At 46.1% G+C, this 21,577-nt stretch overlaps 2 protein-coding genes across 10 annotated transcripts in view; both read left to right on the top strand.

Annotated features, from left to right (window-relative positions):
• The window catches only part of TPX2 (TPX2 microtubule nucleation factor), a 62,943-nt gene extending 61,791 nt beyond the window's left edge, over positions 1 to 1,152 (top strand). For all 6 annotated transcript variants that reach the window (XM_061630827.1, XM_061630826.1, XM_061630829.1 and 3 more), the window contains one exon: positions 517 to 1,152. In XM_061630827.1, coding sequence (XP_061486811.1) covers positions 517 to 627 — 111 coding nt within the window. In that variant the 3' untranslated portion in view covers positions 628 to 1,152. The remainder of the gene's footprint in view (positions 1 to 516) is intronic.
• Positions 1,153 to 3,212: 2,060 nt separating this feature from the next.
• MYLK2 (myosin light chain kinase 2) overlaps positions 3,213 to 21,577 on the top strand; it is a 53,869-nt gene continuing 35,504 nt past the window's right edge. The window contains exon 1 of one of the 4 annotated variants that reach the window (XM_061630838.1): positions 3,213 to 3,236. The gene's annotated coding sequence lies outside the window, so the exon portion shown is untranslated. Of the gene's footprint in view, positions 3,237 to 19,290; positions 19,457 to 19,552; positions 19,630 to 21,577 lie in introns of those variants that run through there. The other 3 variants (XM_061630839.1, XM_061630836.1, XM_061630837.1) reach the window with 3 other exon arrangements.

The following is a 21,577-nucleotide window of genomic DNA, read 5'->3' as shown; positions in this document are numbered from 1 at the left end:
GGCAGGAGATGGGATGGACTGTCAGGCCCCATAGCTTAAGAGTGATGCTGCTGTTTCAGTAGTAGCAGCCCACAGTTCCCTTAATCAAGGGACAGTTACTCTTCTGAATAGGGAGGGCTATATGGGGAATGGTATGCAGGATATAGATTTGATCCAGTTAGATTCTTGGCTGAAAGGATAAGAACATAAGAAGAGCCTGCTGGATCAGGCCAGTGGTCCATCTAGTCCAGCATCCTGTTCTCACAGTGGCCAACCAGGTGCCTGGGGGAAGCCCGCAAGCAGGACCCGAGTGCAAGAACACTCTCCCCTGCTAGCAGGACTGGAAAACACTTCAGTGTCTCAGACCTTGGATTGCTGCTGCTGGTCCGATGACTGTGCTTGAGGTCCTGATGATCAAACTCTTTTATAAGTAGCCGTGTGACTTTTTCTCCTTGGGGTGGACCAGGTGGTTCCTTGATGAAAGCCCTTTCCCATTTCATCACTGTGGTTAGAATCTTCCCTCCTTTTCCTTCCCAGGTGCATAAAGCCAATCCCATCCGTAAGTACCAGAATGTGGAAGTCAAGCCCAGCGATCAACCTCTGACGGTCCCAAAGTCTCCCAGCTTTTCAGACCGATTTCAGTGCTGATGTGCAGCCAGAAAGAAAAGCAGTGGGGTGCTGCCTCTTTGCCCTTGGGCTGTTCCTCCACTGGGATTTTCCCCATAGACTGTTTCTTCTTGTGTGGTTTTAATTGTAACTTTATTTCCTGTGGCAAAGGACCATACGGTGCTCTGCTGACCGTAGTCACTTTCAGAGCCTGTTTGCATTTTAGAGCAGCCAGTTTGAGAAGATTGAACCAGCCTTTATATGTATGTATACCAATAAAACGTTGTCTACTTATGAGAAAAATAAAATGTTACTACTTGGAGAGGTTTTCTCTCTCTGCCTTGGGAAAGCCAAGTGTCATTTTTCAATGTCTCCTTAACTGAAACCCAACCTCAAAACACTTTGTAAGCATCCTCCCCTTGTTAGCAACATATCTAGGAGTCGAATAGCAAAGTGAAGACCTCCTCCTCCTTCTTCCCTGGGCAGCGCCCTTCTGCCTTAATGGCTGGTTATGGCTGAGAACCCTGCTTTAAATAAACTTGTACCGTAGCACATACACGAAATGCAGTCAGGTTGATGTGTGTCTCTTTTGTGGGGGGGGGGCAGGATTCCTCTTTCTTTGAGGCGAGGGGAGGCTGGAGCAACTGAGATGTTGATGCGCAGAGATGGGGAAACCTTGGAGGCTTAACTTGAGTGTAGAATGAAGATGGACCCAAAAGCTGCTCTTGTACTTGACAACCTTCCAGCCAGATGCAGGCACTGCACTATTTCCTTAAAGCTTTGATACCAAGGATGTGGGCTTGTCTTTGTGGATTAATATCACTCATGCTTTCACCTTTACACTTGGATACCTATCCTTAAAAACCTTCCCAGGCAGTAGACCTGCAGCCTCCTTACAAATGCGGCCTAGTCCAGTTAATGTCTCCTCCTGACATCCCCCTCTTGCCTTTGCCCAGTTGGTGAGCTTAGAGTTGATCGCCTGGGCTGTAGGGATGGTGCTGGGCTTCATTTGTGAGTTGGCTCCAGTAGGGAGTCCCAGCCTGTACTCACTCCATCCTTGGGGTCTAATGGTGTTGCAACAATCAATGCTTCACCATCCCTGCTTCACCCATAGAGTCATGGATGAATCCAGCAACTTGGTTTAATTTGAGGCCCATTTCAGTCTTGGTGGACTGTAGCTTTGCATGCAGAAGATCTCAAGTTCAGTTCCTGGCAGATCTAAGTAAGGCTTAGAAAATCCCCTGCCTGAACATCTTGATAGCTGCTGCCAATCAGGATCAGCAATACCAAGTCAGATGGACCGATTGGTCTCACGCGGTAGAAGGCTGCTTCCTGCAACAAATCCCCTTTTTTTGCAACACCCACAAGTATCCTGCCACTGACTGAAAATTCCTGGGTTAGTGGTCCAAGTGGCTGTTTGCGGCTCCTGGTTGGTGCAGCCGATTGTTCTTAATAATGTTCTTAACTTGAGTTTTCAGACCTAAGACTAAATCTGTGCTCTTGTTTATGGATACTTTCGGTGTTGTTTGACCTACATAGTAGAAGCCCCCATGATGCTTCGTCTTAAATAGCTAAAAGTTTAATATCAAGTTGGCTTTAAATGAAGATGATTGTGCGCAGTGTAGACTACTGGCATATGCAGGGTGTAGAGATTTTGTTTTAGCATCGAATGAAGCCTGTTTAGAGATGAGCTGCGGGGGCATGGAAGATGTACATCTTGCATCTAGGTCTTTCTAGTATTGAAACATATTCATGTATGGAGCCAAATTGCACCAAGGTGTACCATTGGTCCATGAAATGTCTCTCAAAGGCACCTTTCCTAGCCCGGCTACCTGTCCTACTTTTTAAAAATTGGAATTTGAACCTATGATGACCTGCATACAAGGCATGAACCCTATTGCTCAAACTTGGGCACTCCCAAGCGAAACACCAATCAGCTGCCTGTTTTCGTCCATGGTCAAATATATTGTGCACATAATATCTTTTTGTGTGAATGGAGGGTTGCTGTTTAATACAGCATTATGTAATTTTCACCACTGATAGTAGAAAAGCAGGACAGGAAGTTCCTTACATTTCCAGCCTGTCCCCACTTATGAGAGGGCGCCCCCTCTGTTTAGCATTTGAGGCAGAACCGCAGCTCAGTTGCTAGAACAGATGCTTTGCATGCAGAAGGTCCCGGGTTCAACCCCTGGCATCTCCAGGTAGGGCTGGGAAAGATTCCTTTGAACCCTAGAGAGCTGCTGCCAGTCAGTGTAGACAATACTAAAGTAGGTAGACCAATGGTCCGATTTGGGATAAGGCAGCTTCCTGTGTTCCATCCTGGTGTCAAAACCGGTTATACCAAAGCAACAAACTTGTGCTTGTTCCAGACTGAGTATCTTGCAAGCATGATACGTTGAAGTCAGTGATTGTGTGGGCTGTAAATAGTGTTGCTTCTTTTGGCACCTCCTCAGAGGTGCCGGATGAGCTTTGTATCGCAGGCTGAGTGTTCTCCCACCCTCTACGAGTAGTCAAAGCATGTTCCGGGTGTTTTCACCCCCACTGGGGAAGTCCCTGGTGCCAACGGCAGGAGCTGAGAAGCTGTTTACATCACAGAGTTGTTCTCCCCGGACTGTCCAGACTCCAGTTACGGAGCAGCAGCTGGGATTCAGGTAAGGGCTCCGGATCGCAATCCAAATCTTGGAAACCAGCTGCCTCACTGAGTGGCTCGATTTAGCCAAGGGATAGAGTGTCCCTGAGAAGGGGACGAGGCCGGCCTGCCCAACCAACTTTCTCAGACTCATGGAAAGAGCAGAAAGGTTAAAGTGTGTCCTACTCCGAGGCTGTGACGGCATCGTAGCCAGGGGAACAGGCATACTTGACTGCTTGCCAGCAATCCCAGGAGGACACTCTGTGCACCAGCCAGAGCCACTGCAGCCTCTGGCCTTGTCTGCAGAGCCAAAACTACCCAGTGGCCATGCTTGTTTTCTCTTGCCTAGCAGGGAGCGAGCACACACACACACACCAGCTGTGCTCCAAAAATCAGCTGGGATATATGTGCAATTTGGTCTGTCTTCTATATCAAAACATCTCCTTTGAGAGTCAGATGCCTCCATGGGCGCTTCCAGACTCGCTATTTTCATCTCGAGATTCAGCTGCATACCAGCAAATGCAGGTTGTGCAATCATAGTTTATTGGGAGGTCTTCCTCCAAAGATTGGGCTTTTTGCTTATAAGAGAAGTGACGGGGAAACTGAATCACATTTGCTTTGATGCAAGAACATCTAACCTCCCTGTGAACAAATCAAGGCTCATTTGAACAGCAAACGTCGTCTGATCTCTCTGCAAAGGGATCGGGATGAAACAGGTTGTCTGCAAGAGCCCCTAATTTCCAGAAAATCTGACTCTGTTCTGTGTGCAGCTTTATCATTGCCTTTACCTAAAGATCAATTGACACAGTCCCAACGTAAAAGCTGCCTTGGTTAGACCCAGCAAAGAGACCATCTGGCCTACGGTCTTGTCTCCAAAAGAGGCCAAAGGAACAGTTTACCCAAAGCAGAGGATTGCTAATCAATGAAGGCTCTGATAGGTATGTGGTAACTGACAGTCATTGCTAATTGTCATCTGTTAATATGTATAATGCTGTCAGCAGCGTAGTGGCAAATTCAGAGATGTGGGTCCCTTAATGATAATCATAGCCATGCCCCTTCCCCCCTTTTTTTGCTGCTGGTTTGAGAATGAGATCCTTGTTTATACCTTCTCTTACAACAGACATCCCTAGGAGCCAATCAGCATGAAAGGGGAATGTATTAGATACTCAGTATAGTCTTCTCAGTGGCTGACTCACCTCCTTTGATTTGCTACAATCAGTAGGAAAGGACAAGGAAGCATGTTAGAAGACTCTTCTAAGTGGCTAACACACTCCCCTTTCATACGGATTGACTCATAGGATGCTGGTGAGGTTGGGACCCTGCTCCCAAACAAGTAAGGGGTCTAAGGCTACACCCCTGCACGCTGTATTGATTTTTCAAAAGCTTTTTTCAGACTAAGGGCCATATGCTCTTCTGCGCAACTTCTGTAGACCATACAACAGTGGTGGGTTGGGCCAGAGGCAAAAGTGGATGGGCAAACTAATGTAAACTTTACCTTTGTACAGTGTGCTAATTCTGCGCACGCACACACACACACACACGCACACACACACACACACACTCACTCTCACAGGCCCTTCTCTAGTCTTCACCCAGACAAGCAAGAGTCGTCATCAGAGTTCAAGGCGACATTCAGGGCAGGCAAAAACTCTTGGGGGCGAGGACAGTAGCCATGAAGAGTGTGGCCTGGGGAGGGTACAGAGGGCAAGAGAGAGAGGCCGGGGAAGGGGCTGCATTTGGCCCTGGGCCTAATGTTCCCCACCCTTGCTTGTAGAACAGCCTTTTCCCAGCTGTGCTGGCTGGGGCTGATGAGAGCCATAGCCCCAAACATCTGGAGGGCAGCAGGTTGAGGAAGGTTGTGGTCATAGACGTGCCTCTTTAGTGCAGAATAGGCCGGGCGGGGCGGGGGGCCTTTTTTTTTAGAATTCAGCACCAACCCCGGCTACCTTATAAGTGCTATGATGGCACCTCCGATTAGCCCAGTGCCTGGCCTTACGAAGCCAGTGCTGAATAGACAATTGCTCCTGCACGATTGATTGTTTGGCCGGCCCACGGGACAGTCTGGTTAGGGCTACTGAGGTGAATGGGAACAGTATTGGGTGCTAATTCGCTGCTATGCCACCGATGGCAATGTATGAATCACTCTTCCTTTCTTAGCTCAAGGGAGAAGCTGGAAAAGATCCGCTGAAGCGGCAACACTTCAGGATCTTGAGTCATAGCTGCTAAGGAGGGAATAACTGCTTGTAGGAAGGACCAAGTTTCCTGAAGTGGCTGCTGCAACAGGCTTACTCGGCAGCGGGTCACAGCTGTGGCCTGAGTGGCGTACACATGGCGGGTTAAACTGGATTTGACGCCCCCATCAGTGCATGTTTTTCACATTGCCCATGCGCCACTGTCCATCTGGCAGCCCATGCTTACCCTTCTTTTAATTCAGGTCTTCCTAATCCATAGATGATGCAGTAAGGGGGGGGGAAGCCCAACATAACATTGCATGTTATCCAACTGTAGGCGCACTGAAGTGCATTGTGTGGGCGGGGTTTCTTTTTGCATGTCTGGTGATGTTTTGCTGGGTGCCATCTATCCATTCCCCATACTTCCTATTTCCGTTGGTGAGGCACTCAGCAGTTGGTTGGGGGTGGCGCCGGGCACAATGCACTTCGTTTTATTTATTTTTAACCTACTGCTTTGTGCAAGTCTGGTATGCTGGAAAACTTGTATCTCAAAAATGTATCTATTAAAAAACCCAACAGGTAAACAATGGACCTCTGGTTTCTGGAACTGAGGGAGGGTGGGGAAGTACTAACTGAGGGGGGGGGGAGACAGGGACAACAGCAGACACTGTGAATACGTCCCAGCAGGCACTGCCCACTACTGTGGACATGAAACATTGAGACAGAGTTCAACTGAAAGTGCTCGTGTGTGGACAAGCACAAAAGTGCACTTGGAAAAATCACATTTCTGCAGCCTCCATTAAAACTCTGGTCTGCACATAGCCTCAGAGAGAACGTGTGCATGTTCTGCAGGCCAACAGGTTCTAGATGTAACCTTTCCAGCTTAAAGAGGATAGCAGTGCCATGAAAGGACTTGGAGAGACACAGGCCCCTTTCAGTCTAAGCATGGTATTCAATGCTAGTCCTACTCAAGAGCAGATCCATTGAAGGTAATAGGCACAACTAACTTTGTTGTTGTTTGTTATGTGCTTTCAAGTCAGTTATGACTTCTGGTGACCCCATGAATCAGTGACCTCCAAGAGCATCTGTCATGGACCACCCTGTTCAGATCTTGTTAGTTCAGGTCTGTGGCTTCCTTGATGGAATCAATCCATCTCTTGTTTGGCCTTCCTCTTTTTCTGCTCCCTTCTGTTTTTCCCAGCATTATTGTCTTTTCTAGTGAATCATGTCTTCTCTTTTTGTGTCCAAAGTATGATAACCTCAGTTGCATAATTTTAGCTTCTAGTGATAGTTCTGGTTTAATTTGTTCTAACACCCAATTATTTGTCTTTTTCGCAGTCCATGGTATGCACAAAGCTCTCCTCCAACACCACATTTCAAATGAGTTGATTTTTCTCTTATCCGCCTTTTTCATTGTCCAACTTTCACATCCATCCATAGAGATCGGGAATACCATGGTCTGAATGATCCTGACTTTGGTGTTCAGTGATACATCTTTGCATTTGAGGACCTTTTCTAGTTCTCTCATAGCTGCCCTCCCCAGTCCTAGACTTCTTCTGTTTCGACCATTGTCTCCATTTTGGTTAATGACTGTGCCAAGGTATTGATAATCCTTGACAAGTTCAAGACTAGATCCATTGAAGGTAATAGGCATGACTAACTTAAGTTCAATGGGTCTTCTCTGAGAGGGACTTAGTGGAAAGCAACCCAGTGGAGATGGTAGCGAGTTTGGTGGACCAGTGCTCTTATATAAGGCAGCTGCCTATGTTCCATCTCTTTGCGGTGTCTCGGAGCATGTGAAGCACTCTTTTTTTTATTTTGTGGGATAAATGGGTTAGTATCAGGCAGCATGAAGGCCTGATATTGTTGTTCCCAGCAGAAGAGCCATGCAGTTGCGTCTGGCCAAGGACACCCACCTAGTTCAGCATTTTGTTCTCATAGTGGCTAAGCAGATGACCTTTTTGGGAAACCCACCAGCAGGGATGAAGAGTTCTAGAGAATTCAAAAGCTTGCACGCTATTTTGAGATATCTGGGTTGGTTTAGTTTAGTTATTGTGCTAATGTTGGTAACTACATTAACAACAGCGGCCATTGTGCTTGGTATTCTTTCTGCATTTAATTTCCTTCTGACTTCTCTGTTTACAGTTCCCTCCCAACCATGTGCTTAGGCAGTGGTAGCAGTTGGTGGCTCTGTGGCAGTTGAGGGAGTGGAAGCACCTTGGAGAGCTCTTTGAAAGTTCAGACTGAAACCCAGAGCAGATTCCACTGCCCCACTGACATGGAGCCACCAAGCTGCCACTGTGTGTAGCTCTGTATTTATAATTCACTAATAGGGGGGAAAAACCCTTTGGATTTAAGAACATACCTATAGCCAACAGATATTTCTATCAAACTTTAAAAAGCAGGGAAATTGGGCAGCTATAGAGAATGCACCAGGGGAGCAGGAGACCTGACCTCCTCTCTGAGGTATTGTACTGCCCTACAAATTTGTCAAAATGCAAACACAATTTGGGTTGCTCTTTCACAGTCCAATCCACTTCCTGTGTACCTTGGAAAAATTTGGTAACATGGGTGGGCAGAGGGGAAGCCCCTTTCCTTTCCTTCCAAAAGAAAAACGTTGTTAACAGTATCATTATTTTTCAGGATTTCCCCCACCATTTTACTCTACAGCAGGCACATGTAGCCTCCCACCCATATTTAAATCAAAGCTGTCCCTGGCCACATCCACACCAAACATTTATTCCACTTTAAACAGTCATGGCTTCCCCCAAAGAATCCTGGGAAATGTATTTTATGAAGGGTGCTGAGAATTGTTAGGAGATGCCCTATTCCCCTCACAGAGCTACAATCACCAGAATTATCTGAGAAGAAGGACTGACTGTTAAACCATTCTGGCCACTGGAGCTGTGTCAGGGGAATAGGAGCCTCCTAACAACTCTCAGCAAACTACACTTTCCAAGATTCTTTGGGGGAAGCCATAACTGTTTAAAGTGGAATCAATGGCTGGCATGGGTGTGACCCCCTGATTAGCCAAGCCAAACAGCTGTGAGTCTGGCTTTTAGAACACTGACAGTTGGTTCTCACTGAGCATGTCTGCACTATCATAGGTTCTAGTGTTAAATTTCTTAAATTAATTAAAAATCAGCCAGGCATTTTTTAAACTTTTAAACTGCAGACGATGAAGTTCAGAGTATGGGGCAAGATCAGTAATAGGATTACAGGTACTTTGTGAACATGGCTGATTTTTAATTCATTTCAACAAATTATGAGACCACTGACAGAAAAAAGTCCAACAGGGGTCTTGATATTTTTCCTCTTGTTTTGCGCTTTGAACTCTCAATTCTCTCTGACTGTTTTGTGTATCGCCATGAAAACATGCAGGGTTGTTAAGCAAGCGTTTCTGGATTCAGGACTATATGTTTTATAATATTTTGTTTTGAAATGAGCTTATGGGAAAGAGCAGAATGGCATGGAGGATATTTTCAATTTAACATGGGGGAATGTGAAAAACCTATGCTGGCTAAAGTATACAGCCACTCTCATGGCTGTATAATACACCTGGAGCTCAGAATAACACGTGATACATCCCATGCAAAGTTTACTAAAGCTTATGCCATGATACATGGTAGCTTTTGAGGTGCCACATGACACTTTCTTGTTTTCATTTCAATATTTTGTATCCTGCTTTTCAGGGCAAAAAAGATTTCACAAAGTGATTTGAAGTACTATTAAAACTATATAAATACAGTGTTATAAAAACTGTTAAAATACGTCTTTCAACAAACATTACAATAAACAGTGGTAATTTTGAAAAAGGAGTCCAATCAAATCAAGTACGTAAGCATGGTCACATCCACATCACACTTTTAAAGCATTCCTGTAACTCTCTAACAGCCATGGTTTCCCCCAAAGACTCTTGAGAACTTGTTGTTTCCCCTCACGGAGCATCAATTACGCAGCACCCTTAACAAATAGCAATTCCCAAGATTCTCTGGGGGGAAGTCATGGCTCTTAAAGCAGTTTAAAAGTGCTTTAAATGTATGATGCGAATGTGTCCCTTGTTTAAAAGCAGGGAAGCTTGGTGAATCTCTGGGGAGTGGGTGCCACAGACACCAGTCAGAAGGGCACTGTCTTTGGTTCAGTTAACAGATGATGGCAGAGCTGACTGACAGCAGTCCCAGATGCCAAGCTCAAGGCCCAGGAAGGTTCATGTGGATGTAGATGGCGATGTTTCTCTCTTTGCTGATGGAGGCAGTATGCCTTTGAGAGGATCACTTGCTAGGACGGGAGTCACAAGTGAGGTCTGTTGGAAGTGGGGCAAGAGCAACTCCTGTTTGGGTTCCAAAGGGAAGATAGAGTCCGGGTCCTCGAAATGGCTAGGCTTGCCTTCCTTTACCTGTGCTGTGCTCTGACTGACTTCCTTCCTTGTAAAGTGATATGCTCAGGGAAGCTTATCTGCCCCTTCTCCTTCGGTTCTTTCTTTCTCTTCTTCAGCTGTCCGAGAGAAAGGAGACATCTTTGTCTTTGCTCTCTCTCCTGAGCCATGAGGGCAAAACCCACGTCTGGGCACTGCGCCTCCAACTTAGTTAGAACTAGGTATGCCTTTCCTATCTACAGTACTATGTATTTCTATGAATAAAGTAGCTTTTCCTATTTTACTAAGTCTTAAGTCTCAGTGATCCTAATGCAGGGTAAAAGCCTGCCACTTAAGTAAACGCACACACTGGCACACACGCATCACAGACCGTTGACGATCTCTGCTCATTTATACAACTTTCCATAACAAGGTCTTGCTTCTGGGCTTCTTTGTGGGGCACCTGGTTGGCCACGGAGAGAACAGGATGCTGGACCAAATGGGCCCCCTTTGGCCAGATCCATCAGGTCCCTTCTTATGTTAAATGGTCCCTTAAGCTGAGAGGAGCCCATATCCGGCTGGTCACATTAAAATTGTGTGATTCCTGCATTTAGAGCAGGACTTGCAAATCACTTGCATGTATGCACCCTGAGAAGTTATGATTAGGCCATGTCTTCTCTGTGTATGTGATGGTTTGCATATGTATTTTTATTTTTTACTATTAAATTTATATCCCCTTGTCAGGTTCCCACCTGTGGTCACCACCTTGTCACGGTCCCACCTCAGGGTCCTGCTCTCAAACGGTTCTCTCACAGGCTCTAGCAAAGACCTCTCAAGATCCCCCTGCTAGACAGCACCACCAGACACTCCCTGTAAACAATATTGCCTTGAGACTGTGCCTTCGTCTCCTCCTGGCTTATTGCTACTTTGTGTCTGGGTGCACTTGCAAGCCTCAACCCCCCTGTATCTTTGTGCCTATAAAGAATACAGCCCTGGGTTGCTCTGGATACTTGATGATGTTATACTATCTCTTCACCGCTGCCACCATTGATACTGTTTCCCAACCTTGGTATATGCCCTGCCCACCCTCCTGGTCTGTGAAAGCCCAGCAAAAGATCAGGTATTTTGGTAAACCAATAAATATTTATATACACAGGGAATAACAAGATTACTTAAAGGTATTGTCAACAAGCGTGTGGTTTCATAAGATGTGTTACTCTTTATGTTTCTTAGTCATCAATAACCTGCCTCACTACCCACCTAATCCAATCCACCCTCCAACCCTCAGAACCAACCGAACTCCCTCTCCACTGTCATCCTCTCATTTATACCTTCAGGAACTCAAGCGCTCAGCCAATCATCTTACAACATTCTCCAACATTCCAACCCATGTACTCCCCCCTCTCACTCAGTCTACTTACCACATATACTCTAATAAACCTGCACTTACCATATTTACAGTATTATATATACAGGGACATCACACACCCCTCCCCCTAAAAGTAACCCAGGGCAGCAAGCAACAAGAGATAAACAACAGAATCATCTTAAAAACAATTCTAATAAATATGCAGACTGGGGAAGAGCTCTGCTTAAAAGGAGGGGTGCAGTTGTCCTGGGTCCTGGGGGGTCTTAGACCCCTTACTTTTCTGGGGAGCAAGGTCCCAAGCAGGTCCCTATGTCTCTAGTGTCCTACCAGCCAATCAGCATGAGAGGAGAGTGTGTTGGCCATTTAGAAGAATCTGCAAACATGCTTCTTTGTCCTTTCCTGCTGATTGGAGCCATTCAGAGAGAAAGGAGGTGAGTCAGCCACTGAGAAGACTCTTCTTAGTAGCTAACACATCCCTTTCATGCTGATTGGCTCCTTGGGATGTCTATTGTCATGAGAGAAGGCATGTGCAGAAAGGAGTGTGGAGATGATGACGGAGAGCAAACAACTGAGGGGGCATGGCTGTGAGGGTGTGTGGCATGAATCAGGAAGGGACCCTGCACTTCTGAATTTGCCACTACTTAAAAGACTTGTTGGAAGGATGCTGAAAAGGCAACAGAGAAGGTGCCTGCCTAATATTTAAGGGCAAGGAATTCATAGAATCGTAGAATCAAAGAGTTGGAAGGGACCTCTAAGGCCATCAAGTCCAACCGTCTGCTCCATGCAGGAATCCAGCTTAAAGCATCCCCAACAGGTGACCGTCCAGCTGCCTCTTGAATGTCTCCAGTATTGGAGAGCCCACCTAGGTCATTGGTTCCATTGTCATATGGCTCTAACAGTTAGGAAGTTTTTCCTGATGTTCATTCTAAATCTGGCTTCCTGCAACTTGAGCCCATTATTCCGTGTCCTGCACTCTGGGACGACCAAGAAGAGATCCCCGCCCTCCTCGTTGTGACAACCTTTCATGTACTTGAAGAGTGCTATCATATCTCCCCTCAGTCTTCTCTTCCCCAGGCTAAACATGCCCAGTTCTTTCAGTCTCTCCTCATAGGGCTTTACTTCCAGTCTCCGATTACCTTCATTGCCCCCCTCTGAACCTGTTCCAGTTTGTCTGCATCCTTCCCAAAGTGCGGTGTCCAGAACTGGATGCACTACTCAAGATGAGGCCTAACCAGTGCTAAATAGAGGGAAACGATTACTTCACACGATTTGGAAGCTATACTTCTGTCAATGCAGCCTAAAATAGTATTTGCCTTTTTTGCATCACACAAACAGTTCCCTGAATCATGCACTGCTTTTGTTAGTGCCCCCACTTAAAACAAAACAAACCATTGCTGCCCCAGCAGGCATTTGTGTTGCTTGTGCTGTTGGGCCAGGCTAAGCCACTCATTCGGAGCCCTTCCAGCCGTTGAGCTTTGGCACGCTTGTTAACTGAGAGAATCTGACTCCCGGCACGAGAGCAAAGGAAGCGGATGGATGACTTGTTTTAATTAAGGCAGGAGCTGGCAGCCTGCCAGGATGGGATCCCTGGGCCCTTGCTTTGCCCAGCTGCATGTGTGTGTCCAGGACGGCGGAGGAGCATTGGCAGGCAAATCTAGGACTTGCAAGCTCATTTGGTTCCTTGCTACATGCATCCATCCCTCTGTCTCTCTGCCCCCCCCCCAAATCCAGTTAGGATGGAAAAGAGAAGTGGCCTTTGAATGCAATCTCTGCTTATCAGCAGCACCCCCTGGGGCTTAAAGCTTGGCACACATTGGTCACTTGTTGGAAAGGTCAAGGCACCTCACTTGCCTCCTGCTTTCCATCACAATGACCAAGGACCATTTTTTCTCAAATTGATCCTGCCTGAGAGACCCTCTTGGCCTCCCCTGCCCCAGGTCTGGTTCATTTCCAGGCTTATTTTGGTCCCTGGTGTTTGTGCCAACAGCCGCAAAAAGATGCTATGCCTGACATTTTGCAAACAAGGAGGAGTTCCTTCCTGGACAGGTGTTAATTGCTGCTCTTCTGCGGGGAGGGAGGGAGGCTGGCTAGGGTGGCCTACTTTGGGCTGGGTGTTTGGGCTCCTGGGTGTGCAGTGCAACGGCCCAAGTCTGTGTAAAGAGCACAGTAGCCTCAGGAATGGCTGTGCTGGGCTTAGATGCCCACCATAGCCATTCCGAGGATGATTAGCCTGCAGGGGTGTAGAGGCCTCTGAGACATTGGGTGCTTCCAGAGAGTTGCTATTTGGGGGCAGGATTAAGTTTGGAGCTCTTGAACAACAAACCCCCTTCCCCAAAAGATCAGACTTTTTACTTCTTAAGAAAGTGATGCAATGCAGAAATGCACTTCAAAGTGTTGCTTTGGCACAACAACAGCTAACCTCCCCGCAATCGGAATGAACACACATTAAATAGTCAACGTTGGGATGAATGCTCCATGAACAGGTTGTCTGGAAGAGACAGTAGTGTAGGCAAATTCAGAAGTGCAGGGTCCCTTCCTGACAGTCATACCACACACCCTCCCAGCCATGCCCCCTCACTCACTTGTTTGCTCTCTGTCACCATCTCCTCACTCCTTCCCGCACTTGCCTTGTCCCACACCACAGATGTCCCTTGAGCCAATCAGCATGAAAGGGGAGTGTCTTAGCTACTGAGAAGAGTCTTCTCAGTGGCTCACTCACCTCCTTTCCCTCTGATTGGCTCCAATCATCAGGAAAGGACAAGGAAGCATGTTTGAAGATTCTTCTAAGTGGCTAACAAACTCCTCTTTCATGCTGATTGGCTCATAGGTCGCTGGAGACATAGGGACCCAGCTGGGACCCTGTTCCCCCCCCAAATAAGGGGGTCTAAGACCCCCTGAGACCCTGGACAACTACACCCCTGGGAATAGACCATCTTTCAGATTTAAATTCTTTTTATTTCAAGGAAGCTCTTAGAGGCAAAAAGTCTTCCTTCAGAAAATGGAAGTCTTGTCCAAATGAAGAAAATAAAGAACACAAACTCTGGCAAAAGAAATGCAAGAAGACAATAAGGGATGCTAAAAAAGAATTTGAGGAGCACATTGCTAAGAACATAAAAACCAACAACGAAAAATTCTATAAATACATTCAAAGCAGGAGACCATCTAGGGAGATGATTGGACCCTTGGATGATAAGGGAGTCAAAGGTGTACTAAAGAACGATAAGGAGATTGCAGAGAAGCTAAATGAATTCTTTGCATCTGTCTTCACAGTGGAAGATATAGGGCAGATCCCTGAACCTGAACTAACATTTGCAGGAGGGAATTCTGAGGAACTGAGACAAATAGTGGTAACGAGAGAGGAAGTTCTAAGCTTAATGGACAATATAAAAACTGACAAATCACCGGGCCCGGATGGCATCCACCCGAGAGTTCTCAAAGAACTCAAATGTGAAATTGCTGATCTGCTAACTAAAATATGTAACTTGTCCCGCAGGTCCTCCTCCGTGCCTGAGGACTGGAAAGTGGCAAATGTAACGCCAATCTTCAAAAAGGGATCCAGGGGGGATCCCGGAAATTACAGGCCAGTTAGCTTAACTTCTGTCCCTGGAAAACTGGTAGAAAGTATTATTAAAGCTAGATTAACTAAGCACATAGAAGAACAAGCCTTGCTGAAGCAGAGCCAGCATGGCTTCTGCAAGGGAAAGTCCTGTCTCAGTAGCCTATTAGAATTCTTTGAGAGTGTCAACAAGCATATAGATAGAGGTGATCCAGTGGACATAGTGTACTTAGACTTTCAAAAAGCGTTTGACAAGGTACCTCACCAAAGGCTTCTGAGGAAGCTTAGCAGTCATGGAATAAGAGGAGAGGTCCTCTTGAGGATAAGGAATTGGTTAAGAAGCAGAAAGCAGAGAGTAGGAATCAACGGACAGTTCTCCCAATGGAGGGCTGTAGAAAGTGGAGTCCCTCAAGGATCGGTATTGGGACCTGTACTTTTCAACTTGTTCATTAATGACCTAGAATTAGGAGTGAGCAGTGAAGTGGCCAAGTTTGCTGACGACACTAAATTGTTCAGGGTTGTTAAAACAAAAAGGGATTGCGAAGAGCTCCAAAAAGATCTCTCCAAACTGAGTGAATGGGCGGAAAAATGGCAAATGCAATTCAATATAAACAAGTGTAAAATTATGCATATTGGAGCAAAAAATCTTAATTTCACATATACGCTCATGGGGTCTGAACTGGCGGTGACCGACCAGGAGAGAGACCTCGGGGTTGTGGTGGACAGCACGATGAAAATGTCGACCCAGTGTGCGGCAGCTGTGAAAAAGGCAAATTCCATGCTAGCGATAATTAGGAAAGGTATTGAAAATAAAACAGCCGATATCATAATGCCGTTGTATAAATCTATGGTGCGGCTGCATTTGGAATACTATGTACAGTTCTGGTCGCCTCATCTCAGAAAGGATATTATAGAGTTGGAAAAGGTTCAGAAGAGGGCAACCAGAATGATCAAGGGGATGGAGCGACTTCCTTACGAGGAAAGGTTGCAGCATTTGGGGCTTTTTAGTTTAGAGAAAAGGCGGGTCAGAGGAGACATGATAGAAGTGTATAAAATTATGCATGGCATTGAGAAAGTGGATAGAGAAAAGTTCTTCTCCCTCTCTCATAATACTAGAACTCGTGGACATTCAAAGAAGCTGAATGTTGGAAGATTCAGGACAGACAAAAGGAAGTACTTCTTTACTCAGTGCATAGTTAAACTATGGAATTTGCTCCCACAAGATGCAGTAATGGCCACCAGCTTGGATGGCTTTAAAAGAAGATTAGACAAATTCATGGAGGACAGGGCTATCAATGGCTACTAGCCATGATGGCAGTGCTCTGCCACCCTAGTCAGAGGCAGCATGCTTCTGAAAACCAGTTGCCGGAAGCCTCAGGAGGGGAGAGTGTTCTTGCACTCGGGTCCTGCTTGCGGGCTTCCCCCGGGCACCTGGCTGGCCACTGTGAGAACAGGATGCTGGACTAGATGGGCCACTGGCCTGATCCAGCAGGCTCTTCTTATGTTCTTATGTTCTTACTATTTCATATATATTTATATACCATTTAATACTTAAGATATTCTCTAAACATTTTATAAAATAACAAATATTTTATTTATTTATATATGTATTTAATTATATCCGTCCTATCCCCCAAAACTGGGGCTCAAGGTGCCTTACAAAAAATTAGAACAAATAGAGAAAAAAAACATGTTTCGGAGGGCCCCTAGGCCACCAGTCTCTTGGGAGGAAGGGGCTCTTCCTCAGTAAGATTTCCTCCTCACTGCAGCAGGTCCTCTTGTCAGTAGCAGAGAGGGCAAAAGGTGAATTTGCCTAGGAGCATTAAGAAGACCCAGAGCACGACCTAATGGGAAGTGCTGCTGCATGAATCCATTGTGAACTCAAAAGGACATGCGCAAGAGTGCTCTTGCGCATCGGTCTCTAGTGTTGACTCTAGATTTTGGAGGGCCCCTTGCTGAGATATCGCCATCTCTATTTGTCTCCTGTTCATTTCAATGGGGCTCTTACAGGAGCATTTCCCACTAGGGTGTGCTCAGGTGACGGCGCCACAATATCCTCAACCAGCCAATGCATACAAGGTGGTTGGTGGCAGGCTCAGGACAGTCAAAAGGAAGGACTTCTTCCTGAACATCTAAAGAAAGTAAGAACATAAGAAGACTGGCTGCTGGATCAGGCCAAAAGGGGCCCATCTAGTCCAGCATCCTGTTCTCACAGTGGCCAACCAGATGCCCATGGGAAGCCTGCAAGCAGGACCTAAGCACAAAAGCACTCTCCCCTCCTGTGGTTCCCAGCAACTGGTATTCAGTCTTCTGCTTCCCACAATGGAGGTACAACATGTGAAAGGATGTGCTGCCTGGAGCTGATGGAAGTCCAAAACTTCTGAAGGGTGCCAGGCTTACGTGCTCTCCTAGGAACTCAGTTCATGGACAGCATTGCCCTGCAGGCAATCTCAGTTAACCTTTAAAGGAGAGCTAGATGTGTTGGTTACATGCTTCCTTCTACTAAATAAGGCTCTTAGTTAAATAAATCTTCGTCAAAGGTAGCTATCCCAGTCTCCTGGTTCAGAGGCCACACCAGCTGCATAGTAGTGGGAAGCAGCAAGGAAGGGCTCTTGTACTCACGTCCTGCTTATAGGCTTCCAGGTGATCCCTGGTGACAGCAAGAGGCCTTGATGGGTCTTGAGTTGCAGGGCTCACCCCTCTGAATTTTGTAGGATCAGTCACATTATTATTATTATTATTATTATATATCCTCCAACAGGGAGGGCCATGATGGCAGGCTACCTGGGGAAAATGGACCATTGGTCTCACCTGAAGGGTGACTTTCCCAGGTAGCCTGCCATCATGGCCCTCCCTGTTGGAGGATATAATAATAATAATAATAATAATAATAATAATAATAATAATAATAATAATAATAATAATAATAAATATATTTATATCCCACCCTTCCTCCCAGCAGGTGCCCAGGGAGGCAAACAAAAGCACTACAAACACTTTAAAACATCATAAAAACAGACTTTAAAACACATTGAAATAAAACATATTTAAAAACATTTTTTAAAAGTTTTTAAAAAAATCTTTAAATAAAAAAGAAAAGGTTGAAAAACATTTAAAAACATATTAAAAACTACTATACCAGAAGAGATCCACTTTGAAGAGATATGCCAGTTGCTAAAGTGGCACCTGGGGGCGCTAATGTGCCCATCACTATCTCCTGCAGTGCCTGTGAAAGGTCTCCCTAAATATTCCTTCAAAAATTCACAGAGTGCAAGAGACTGTTTGTGCGTCCTGCTCAGTTCTTGTTTACTCAGCCTCTACTAAACTGAGGACATCTCCTTAAACATACCTTCATTGCTTTGGATGCCAGGACTGGACACCCCTTCCATTCTGAACAGATGAGAGGTGCAAGAAAGGTTCTGTCTATCGACTACTGCAGCAGTGGCTGGTGTAGGTGCCTTTCCTCTCATTGATTGTCGGGGGGGGAGGGGGAAGCTTGCACCATGTCATGATCCTGCCACTTTTTCTGCTCTTTCAGATGTGGCAGCCATTTTGCATTGTGCCACATTGTGCCATGGCAGCCATTTTGTGACTGGCGCCCACGGCACTCTCTCAAAATGGCAAATGTGGCTACTGGCCAAAGAGATTAATGGCCATGAGGGGCGGGTGGCTGTGTTTTGATTCTCAGCTTGTTTCAGAAAGCACAAATTGGGTAAGGTTGCCTTTCAGTGTGAACTGAACCAAATTTCTTCCCCATCTCTAGAGACCACTGAAGTAAAGGACACCACCAATTTTAACTAGTATTAAAGTCACTTTTCTGGCCATGCTTCCTGGGAGATGGCCCATGCATAAGAGTGACTCTAACAGAGAAGTATCCCCCTTTTGGGAGCAAGTGATTCTGCTGTGCCTTTGCATTTGGAATGATTGATTGGTCCAGTCATGTCTGATACAGAGCCGTGGTAGTATTACCTATCCCTGGAACAGACCTTTTTGGAAGTCCAGAGCAGTGACTCAATCAGTTCCAACAGGGCAGCCTCCTCTGTGGTGCCCACTTCAGCCTTCCAGGAGCCCTTAGCTGTTCAAAGATATATCTTGCGATGCACAGTTTGGGAATTACTCGCCTGAGCTGATCCTCTGTTTTGCCTTTCAAACTACCCATTTCCTTCCTGGTCTTAATATAGATTGCAACCCCTCTGAACTGGGAGGGACTTCTCTCTGGGAGGCACTTTTCTTGTCTCAACAGTCAGTGTGCCTCTTCTTGGCACCTGGCAAAGGTGAAACAATAGCAATTCTGCCCATTGAGTCTCAGGCCTAATCCCCAACACTGCTGAACAGCCCAGGGCAGCTATGGGACACCCTCTCTGCTTGTGAACACATGCAAACCCAGAAGAACTTGCTCCAGGGATCCTGCACTCCTGGCCTTGACATGCCTGGTATGGGGAGAGGGCAGGAGCAAGGGCCTCTGGTCCTTGCTGAAGCTTCTTTGGCCGGAGCCATGAGGAGCACGGAGTTCAGCAAGGGTGGCTGGGTCATCTGATTTCTGTTTGTTTGAATTCCCATCTCCTCTGAGCAGAAGAGGCAGGCAGCAGGATGGAGTGTCCTTTGAACGGAGGCCAAGGGGAACAGGTGGCCCCACAGGCAGAGCGCAACAGGCTCATAACTGCCGGAGTCCCGGGGTAAAAGATACTTCTCTCTCCCCATGCTTAATCCAGCTCCGTTCCACTGAGTATAGAAGGCGGGCAGCTCTGTCCTACTTTTAATGCAGCTTTGGCGGCCCTCGGCAACAGTGACGGTAGGTAATAGCCTGCTTGTCTGCTTTCCCCAAGCGTAGAGAAAGGGAGAGGCCAAGTCAGCATTAGGATTTCCAGGGGCAGGCTGAGTTGTAAGTCTTCTGGCCGGCAGCTTCGCCCCTGGCCTCTCTGTGGATTTATCTGGAGAGTTTCTTAACGAAGGCTGCCTGTCCAGGTAAAGGCCACTTTGGGCAGGTGTCTCTCGTTTCCGTGCAGGTCCTCCTACCGCAAGGCAGAGAGGGATGGGACTGGGGCACCATCCCTCCTGCTGGGCATGTCTCCTCCTTGTGCAGAGCCGCGCTGCCCACTTCATTTGGATGTTCTGCCTTCCGCGGCCCAAATGCCTCCAGTGGGCGGAAGAGGGCCTTGTAGGCATCTTGGTTGCTCCTGTTCTGAGTATTTAGCTCTGTGGTTGCTGCTCTTAAGACGTTTGCCTCTGGCTGGTGCCTGGGCAGGTCCTGGGTCAAGGTCTTTCTGCTGGCGGTGATTTCCAAGTGGTCCCTGGGGCAAGACAGGGCAGATCTTGGCCAGACTTTTGCTGAAAGCAACGGAGAGGGACTATTCGCTCAGCAGGTTCCTTCCTGGCACAGCCCGCCTGCTTCCTGGATGATGGAGGCGTAAAGCCTAAGTGGGGAGGCTAGATGGCCTTTGTAGGATCCCATCTAGGCCTTGGATTCCAGTGCAGGCATGAGCTTTAAACTGAGGTGCCATCGCCCTCCAAATGAGGTGTTTTGCGATGGCAAAACAGAGTGGATCGTGAAATGAATCCAGAATTTATGGAGATCTGTGAAATGTTGGACAGTCAGGGGGTTGCCTGGGAGTTTTTAGAACTTGGAGTTTTTAGGCACTGCATTTCTTGGGCCTTTTTCTGTTACGTATGTGGGTGTTGGGGATGGTATTTTGAAATAACATACACATGCTCCCTGGAATGGGCATGGCTACAGGCCAGCCTAAAAGACAAGGAACATGGTGAAAATCAAGGATATTCCAAACAGGGCTGCAGTTGATCTAACGAATGCGTTAACTGGTGGGGCAATTTTAAACCAGCAGGGTTGCACATTAAGGGGTATTCTTGATTATCTTCTCAAGTGATTTAGCTTCTGATATGTTTCTTTTAGAGGGAATTGGGGAAGAATTATATTAGAGATGGCCATTTGTTCTAATAATGAGTGGCAGCTTTTATTTGTTAAACTGTAGGTTGTTTCACACTTTTTCAGCATGTGAAAAAAGGCCTGATATTGAGGGTTTTGTAATGTATTAATTTAATTGAGGTGTTTGTAATTTGCAAGTTGATTTTAAGATAGTTTTGGTGATATGCAAATTGACCAATTTTAATTGATTAGTTAAGTTGTTGTTATGTGCCTTCAAGTTGATTATGACTTATGGTGACCCCGTGAATCAGTGACCTCCAAGAGCATCTGTCGTGAACTACCCTGTTCAGATCTTGTAAGTTCAGGTCTGTGGCTTCCTTTATGGAATCAATCCATCTCTGGTTTGGCCTTCCTCTTTTTCTACTCCCTGCTGTTTTTCCCAGCATTATTGTTTTTTCTAGTGAATCATGTCTTCTCATGATGTGTCCAAAGTATAACCTCAGTTTCATCATTTTAGCTCCTAGTGACAGTTCTGGTTTAATTTGTTCTAACACCCAATTATTTGTCTTTTTCGCAGTCCATGGTATGCGCAAAGCTCTCCTCCAACACCACATTTCAAATGAGTTGGTTTTTCTCTTATCCACTTAGTCAATTAGCTGGTTGTAATTATTAGCCGGACTTTAGTATATGATCACATGTCATCATATGCATTACAGACACGTGACAATAGTAGTGATTTAATAATTAATGTATAAGCTATGATGCTGTACAGAGTTTCATAAGCAAAAAGATGAAGTGCCCAGGAGCTTATAATGTTAATTTCAACAGTGTGGCAGGTAGTAGGGAAAGCCACAGAAACCCAACAGGTAGTGACGAGAAGAAATGGGGGTGAAGTTGGATTTAGTTCATGTTTAAAGCTTTATGGCGACCCGATGAATCAGTGACCTCCAAGAGCATCTTTCCAAAGCAACATGTGAACCAAAACTCAGCCATCCTTCGAAATTCACACTTATCTGAATTTTGCAATGCAGT

This window comes from Rhineura floridana, chromosome 6 (genome assembly GCF_030035675.1).
Source record: "Rhineura floridana isolate rRhiFlo1 chromosome 6, rRhiFlo1.hap2, whole genome shotgun sequence".
NCBI classification, from domain to species: Eukaryota; Metazoa; Chordata; class Lepidosauria; order Squamata; family Rhineuridae; genus Rhineura; species Rhineura floridana.
This window is presented reverse-complemented; position numbering and strand designations above follow the sequence as displayed.